This window comes from Chiloscyllium plagiosum, unplaced genomic scaffold (genome assembly GCF_037043375.1).
Source record: "Chiloscyllium plagiosum isolate Xiang-an unplaced genomic scaffold, Cpla_swu_hap1 HiC_scaffold_27, whole genome shotgun sequence".
Lineage (NCBI taxonomy): Eukaryota > Metazoa > Chordata > Chondrichthyes > Orectolobiformes > Hemiscylliidae > Chiloscyllium > Chiloscyllium plagiosum.
The window spans coordinates 23,851,910-23,860,304 of NW_028270165.1; the positions used below are offsets into that span (position 1 = coordinate 23,851,910).

An 8,395-nucleotide genomic window follows, 5' to 3' on the forward strand; every position below is an offset into this window, starting at 1 on the left:
TACTCCATGGAGGCTAATTGTGAGTCTCGAGGATTACACTCTTCTATTAATAAGGGACTGTTCTCAAACTGTTATTCAACACGGCCAATGGGAGCATCACATACGAAAACAGATAAATAACGAAGAGAATCTGATATTGACAAGCATTTGTATTACAACGATGGATCTGAATCTGAGGACCCGAGATTTGAACGCTACAACAATGGACAAGAGTTATTATTGGTCACTTTTCTATCTTACATATTATAACTGGCTGAAATTCGAACAGCGGGTTCAATATGTACTTGAAGTAATTCAAGGAGGTTACTATCCTATCCTCGCTATCATTGGAGTTCCCGGTAGGTTTCTTTATATCATTAATAATTCTGTATACCATGGTTCCTTCATTAATTGCCTATGACTAGAAAACTAAGCACATATTTATTTTCACATCGAGTCATGTTCTGCATTCTCTAATGATTAATTACATTGCTCTACCTTACCAATCCCAGATACTGGGGTAATGTGTTCGCATGTTGCTCACTCCGTTTGCTTATTTCTGAGCTGAGCAGTGTGACATTGCCTTTTTTGGGTCATTCAAAATTTAAAACACTCTCGTATCTCAATTCAAAACACTGACCTATTGCACTTTATATTACTTATTCCCAAATATTCCTCAATGCAAATAGATAGTAGAACACAGAACACTACAGCGCAGTACAGGCCTTTCGGCCCTCGATGTTGAGCCGACCTGTGGAACAAATCTGACGCCCAGCCAGACCATACCATTCCATTTTCATCGTTACGTTTACCCAGCGAACATTTAAATGCCCTTAAGTTGCAAACAGTGCGTTCCGCGCCCTTATTATTCTGACATCTAAAGACACTACCTCTGATATCTTTCTTATGTTTATCAAAACTCAATTTAAAGCTAAGCCCCCTTTACGAGGCATCATCATTCGAGGGAAATGGTTTTCACTGTGCACCTTCTCTAACTCTCTGATTATCTGATGTGTCCATTATATGCCTCTCAAACTTGTTCGACTGAAAACTGCCTCAAGTCCCTCAGCCTTTCCTCATAAGACCTTCCAGCCATACCAGGCAACATGCCAGTAAATATATTCTAAACCCTTTCCAAAGCTCCCACATCCTTCTTGTAATGCGGTGACCAGAACTTTACTCTTTACTCCAAGTGCGGCCGTACAAAGTTTTGTACAGCTGCATCATGATCTTGTGCTCCGAAACTCAATCCATCTACCATTAAAAGGTAACACATCGTATGCCATCTTAACAACCTTATCAACCTGTGTTGTAACTTTTACAGACCTATGCATTTGGATGCCGATATCTCTGCTAATCTGCACTACCAAGAACCTTACCATTAGCCCAGCGTTCTTTATTCCTGTTGCTCTTTCCAAAGTGAATCAGCTCACTCTTTTCCGCATTAAAATCCATTTGCCACATCTCAGCCCATCTCTGCAGCTTACCTATGCCCCTCTCTAACCAGCAACATTATTCAGTACTATTCATAACTCTACCGATCTTCGCATCATCTGCAAATTTACTGATTCATCCTTCTACACCCTCATCTCGGTAAATTATATAATTGACCATCAGCAGTGGCCTACAATAGATATTTACGATACGCCACTCGTAACTGAACTGAAGGAAGATTTCCCATCCACCACACCCTCTGTCTTCTTTCAGCTAGCCAATTTCTGATCAAAACGTGAAGATCTCACTCAACCCCATGCCTCCGCATTTTGCTCAATAACGCTTGTTTTATTATTAAATCCAGACTTGACTCTTCCATGTTATCCAGGCCATCTTTCAGATCGTTTCTTCCTAAACCAGAAGGTAGCCTTAATATTTCCACTAGTATTCAAACTCAGACGAAATACTGTTCATCCTTCAGGACTCTGCTCAACGATCACCATTGTTTTGTGGTCTACAGGAGTTCAATTATTTTCAACCATCACATATTCCGACACTATTATAGTTTATCCAGATCACCGTGTATTTCATTCCCTCAGTAACGTATTAATGTTGGGCATAGAACCCTTCAGTATCTCAGGAATTCTGAATGGTGCTGAATTCTGAGTTGACATTAATTCAGCTATGTCTGAAGAAATCTCATAGTCAATCAAGAATTGCAAAAATGATTTCATCTTTATTGCATGAAGCAACCAAAATCAGACCCTTCAAATGAACCCGGTAAGCTTCACAACTCAACTTGGCTATTGTCTGACAAAGTTAAAAATCACATAACACAAGGTTATAGTTGAACAGGTTTATTTGAATGCAGAAGCTTTAGGTCTGAAAGCTTGTACTTCCAAATAAATCTGTTCGATTCTAACCTGGTGTTGCGGGAATTTTAACATTGTCCAGCCAAGTTCAATATTGGTACCTTCAATATTATCAGGTTCATGATGGAACTTGTCCCCGATTCTTCCAGTGATGTCTCTGGATGTTGTCAGCGTTGAATCTTGATAAAATGTCGTTCTGCAGAGTTCTGCTAAAAGAGAGTTCTGGTTTACAAATCTCAAACAGAGTTTCACCCTTCAAGTCTACGAAGCAATATATTGATGATTCTTTAGAGTCCTTCTATCCAAAGTATTTATTATTCTTTTGGGGTCTTTGAAACTGCAACATGTTTCATTGTCAGAAGAAGCTTCTTCGTTCGTTGTTGCATTTGTCCTCAACTAATTGTTTGAAGATACAGCTTTACTCTATTTAACTTCTTGAATGCTGCTGAAGGGCAATCAGTTGTTCTTTAATGCAGCAAATCAGCCACTCATGAAGCAGTTGGCAAGTCAGTTTCATTTACGCACTTCCGACTTTTTTCCAAGACATAATTAATTGCGATCAATCACTCTATCAGAATGTGTATTTCCCGCTTAAAAGCTTATTTCTTACTGATGTATTGCTGATACATTCTGTCTGTGACAATTTATCTTTGGTTCAGTTATTCAATTCATGAGTAGTTATGGAAGCTTTGGCTTCTGTAATACCACAAGAAGTATTCCCTCTTTGATGCTCCGCTCGAATTAAGGGCATTATAAAACTCATGTGGTTGAGTCTATAGGATTAATTTAAATTATCTTACCGAGCCTGACACCCCGGAGACGGCCCGTTTGCACAAACTGGTTCATGCTAATCAAAATGGCCATTGATGCTAACCTCATATCTATGCACTTGGCCTGTATCCTCCTATTCCTTTCCTTTCCTTGCATTTGTTCAAATGAATTTAAAAGCTGTTAATGTACCCGCCTCAAAAACTTCCAATGGCAGTTCATTTTATATGCATACCAGCCTCTGTGCAAAAATGTTGTCCCGCAGGTTCACTTTTATTCATTCCCCTCTAACCTTAAACTGATGTTCTCTAGTCCTGTATTTCCCAACCCTGGCCTTTCATGCTCTGTTATGTCAGATATCCCCTCGTCTCCGGAACGCTAAAAAAAAATTCCTGGATTGTCTCCCTATAACTCATGCCTGAATCCGGGAAATATCCTTGTACATTTTTTCTACACTGTTTCCAGTTTAATGACATCTTTCCGATAGCAAGGTGATCAAAACGGAACACAATGCTGCAAATTGGGATTGAATGACGTCCTGTACAACTGCAAAATAACGTCAGAACTTCTGTGTCCGTGTCCTGACTGATGAAGTCCAGTGTGCCAATAGCCTTTTTCACTGCCCTGTCTACCTGTGACTCCACTTTCAGAGAACTGTGAACCTGAATTCCAGGGTCCCTCTGTTGAATTACTCTCTGTAAGGCACTTCCTTTCACCATGAACTCCTATCTTGATTCGACTTTCCAAAACGCAAGACCTCATGCTTACCAATATTATACTCCACTTGTCATGTTTCAGCCCACTTCCCCAGCTGATCATGATCCTGATATACTTTCTGACAACCTGCACTGTCCATGATAACGTCTATTTTATTGTCATCTGCAAATTTACTGATCATACCTTGTACATTGCCATCCAAATTATTGATAGAATTACCAAAGACAATTGGGGAAGCACCAATCCCTGAGGCATTCGAATAGTAACGCTTTCCCAGTCCGACAAGAATCTTTCCAATATTTCCCTCTGTTTTCTACAATCAAGACAATTGTGTATCCAAGTTGCCAGCTCCCCGGAATGACTTGCCATCGAACTTTCCGGAGAAGCCTGTCGTGTGCAATCTAATCAAAGAACTTGCTGAATTCAATATAGACTCCGTCTGCCGCCCTGCGCCGTTATGCACGGTTTAAACTGTCCTGATTACTTTAAAACCAGCAACACAGAAGAGATTTATCCCGTGCTGCAATCTGTTAAAAATATCGAGTTGCCAAGAACTATGTAAAGTAAAATTCACAACTTTATTTCTGAAAGCATAACAGAAAAAAATTACTTACCACTATTTACAATTTCTTTCTCTGACCTATTTTTACGTTCCATTCTCTAATACTAGTCCAATAAAACTCACAATTAAGATTTACAAAATAATAATTCTAATCATAAAATCAAAACAGCCGTAGGTTTTTGTCTTCGGATCTAACTGTGTCTTTGTTTCTCCTTGTTAGGACTTTCTGCGTTACAGGTTACTAATCCAAAAGGTAGTTTAAAGAGAGACATTTTTCAAACTAGGATGCTAGGATGTAACATTTCTCCTGTCAGCTGTCCAATGTTCCCCCGGTCATATACCCCAGAGCATTGGATTGTGCCATTAGCCTTTAGGATTGTCAATATACTCAAATAAAACTTGATTGGAAGTTGTTACTTTCTTCGGGGTATAATTGAAACTGATTGGACGAATCCGAATTTCTGTCTGACCCAATGGAAACGAGCTAATCACGTTGATTGACGAAGTGTTACATGCATTGTTGTCTTATTGAGAACACTGGGGGCTTTGCCCGGTACTTCTGCTGCTTTTAACTCTCTTAAGGTACACCCACATCTTCAGAACCTACTTAGTGACTTCGTGAAAGAACACTGACAAATTTGTGAGTCATAATCTCCCACGTCCAAAGCCATGTTGAAAATTCATTTTCAAACCCTATGTTTCCAAATGCATGTATACCTTACCTCTCAGAATCTTCTCACTTAACTTACTGATCTATCATTCCCAGGATTTTGTATACAGCCTTTCTTGAATTAAAGCACAACATTCGCTACCCTTATGTTTTCAGGTACCTCACCCATAACTGATTATGATACAGACATATCAGGCCAGGCCCCTGAACTGTCGTCTCCAGGCTCTTGCTGGATTCTAAAACCAATCTGATTAGGACCAGGAGATCTTTATTTCTTCATTTTTACTAATAAATCCAACGCATCCTGTTATGTAGACTGTACCCACGATCCCAAGACTTCATATCATTGTGTCATTCTACACCTATTGGAAACATTAATTTATGAACAGTAAGACATTGAATGGGGTTTGTTATTTCTACTTATTGCAAACAGGACATAACCAGTTAATCTTCTACGATATTAGCTCAAAATCATAGTGTAGATGTCATGAAACTGCTCGGTTAGAGCGTGGATGGTAAAGGTCACAATCATGCAGTGTTATTGTTCAGATGTTGTTAGAATCTGTGTTCAATGCCTTGAATTGCTTCTAAATGTTATTATTTTTGTACCGTGTAAGGTGAAGGCAATTCATGACATTGGGGAATTTAGTAAGGTTAATGATGGAGAGTCCACACAACCTCTCATGTGGAAATGTACGTACATAAATTTACTTCATTGCTTGTACTGATATGCTGAGTTCATGAATTCTCAATCGAGTTTTCTTTGAGCAGCTGTCGACTCCAATTATTGACTTAATTGCCTATCAGCATTTGCAACAACACTTGACTCTACTGCATGAATAAAACTTGGTCATTGTCTGCTACATAAGATAAATATGCAGAGCTTTACAAGTAATGTATTAGCGTGGACAGAAGACTGGTCATCTCACAGAAAGCTATGAATAGGGTCAAACGTTTGATTTTCTGGTTTGCTGGTGTGTCTCAGTGGTGAGCATTCGTAACACAATTGACTACAATTCACATGGGTGATTTCGAGTTGCGACCAAATGCGGGTGTGTCCATGTTCGCAGATGACACTAAAATGAGGAGTATATCAAAGTGTGCAGAGTACTCTGAAAGTATGCAGAGGTTTTAGATAAATTAACTCAGCGTACAAAGGTCTGGCAGTTGAAACACAAACTTAGGAAATGCGACGGAATCCATTCTGGGGTAGAAAATAGCAGCAAAATGGACTATTATTGTTGCAGTTAACAATTGCAGCATGCTGACATGCAGAGGGACCTGGGTGTCCATGTGTATGAATCACAGAAAATTGGTTTGCTGGTGCAGCACGTAATTACGAAGACAAACAGAGTATGGTTGTTCAATACCAAAGAGATGGGGATGAAAAATAAGGAGCTTTTGAAACAACTGTACAGGATGCTAGTGAGGGCACACCACATGTGGGTAGTTTTGGGTTCCTTACTTGTGAAGTCATATCTTGGAATTGGAGGAGGTGCGGAGAATGTACACGAGATTGATTCCAGAATAGATGGGGTCGTCTTATGGTGAGGAATTGATTAAACGTGGAGCTTACAAGTTAGAATTGAGATGAATGGGGTATCCTGTCGTAAATGATGCACAGTATGCAATGCGTTCTCACCAGGATCTTGTGTAGCATCTCACTCCCCTTATACGATATTTCCCTGACAATATGAATCAACATTTGAACATTGTTATGCTCAAGAAGGATTCACTGATTTTTCATCAGAAGTATTCCTAACCTTCTGAGATTTTCCAGCAATCCTTGATTTTTGTTGCATATATCCTGCTCTTTATGGGAAAGACGTTTGAATGTGAAATATGTTTTTTCTCTTCTTTCAAAAGAGTAGTCGAGAAGTGGTAATTATATTCTTCCTGCTTCTATGTAGCAGTAGTGAGGCAGTGAACAACCCCTGTTGCGTCATGAAACGACCCAGAGGGACTGAATGGACTTATGATCTTCCTGCCAGTAAATGTGACATTTTTTTCAAATTCCTCCTTTGGTTTTCCATTATTTTTATTGAAATAATTAAGTTCTTCACGTTTGTTATTTCAGCTCGAACTGCTTCAATTAATCATTGAATACACGGAAACTTTTTAAAATATAGGTCCTCAATCAAACTAATATTGTTGTCCCCAGGCTGATGTATATAATGTATTTGTTTATCTTTCTCACAGTTAATGCAATCACGATCTTCATCCTGCTTAATACAAATTGTGGATTGTCTCCATGTGTTAGTCGTTATCTGGTGGCCATGGCAGTGGCAGATCTACTGGTCATTATCCTCGATCTGATCATGAGACACATTCCGATTGTTTATCAGGAACAGTTTCATTTCTTGAGATCCATCCCCATATGTAATATCCACGCCGTCCTGCTTTATGCAGCTACTGACTGTTCTGTCTGGTTCACGGTCACTTTCACCTTTGATCGATTTGTAGCCATTTGTTGCCAGAAGCTGAAGAGTAATTATTGCACTGAGAAAACGGCGGCTGTGATTTTGGGAACAGTGACTGTGCTGAGCTGCTTAAAGAACGTTTTCTGGTACTTTATGCTCACGGCTCGGTATTCGCTGGTGAACAACCCCTGGTTTTGTAATGTATCAAGTGGTGTTTTTGGCTCTCGGGTCTGGATCACTGTCGAGTTCATCCACCATATTGCAACTCCCGGCCTCCCTTTTCTACTCATTCTGTTGCTTAATATTTTCACAGTCAGACATATTTTTGTGACCAGTAGAGTTCGCAGAAGACTCCGCCATCATGACAACAGTGTGCGATCCAGAGACCCAGAGATGGACAATCGAAAGAAATCTATCATTTTACTGTTCGTTATCTCGTCAAATTTCATTGTCTTATGGTCAATGTTAATGATTTATTCCATCTGGAATCGGATGTATAATTTTGGATATGAATCTATATATCTACATTGGTTTGTTCAGGAATTAGGCTTCATGCTGCAGCTCCTCAGTTGCTGTACAAACACCGCAATTTATGCTGTGACACAGACTAAGTTCAGACATCAGCTAAAGAACGTGCTGAAATATCCCTTCGCTCAAATTAACAAAATGATCAAATTCACTCATTGATCAACTGGTCAGAAGTTTAAAAATTTCATTTTATAATTTCAGCAGTTCAGGGTCCTCCTTGCTACATTAACAGACCGAGGAAGATGCCTTTTGTGATGAAATTGCAATGTGCTTGATACTGTTGTTTGGCGATATTTGTGGCGTGATTTGTCGCCAAGGAACAGAAGTCGGATCAATCCTGATGTTGTCTTGTTTTTTTTTATTTTTCCCCAATAGACAGCTATATGGTTGTTTCCCTTATTTGTGTTGATTCCAATGGTCTGGCTCAATTACCGTCTGCTTCGAA

The 8,395-nt window shown here is 39.4% G+C and overlaps 1 protein-coding gene across 1 annotated transcript; it reads left to right on the forward strand.

Annotated features, from left to right (window-relative positions):
- The first annotated feature begins 202 nt into the window (after positions 1–202).
- LOC148143451 (putative G protein-coupled receptor 139) lies at positions 203–8,109 on the forward strand. Its single transcript, XM_087975191.1, has 2 exons — positions 203–338; positions 7,202–8,109. Exons 1-2 carry the CDS (start codon positions 203–205, stop codon positions 8,107–8,109), a joined length of 1,044 nt encoding a protein of 347 aa, XP_087831317.1.
- Positions 8,110–8,395: the final 286 nt, after the last annotated feature.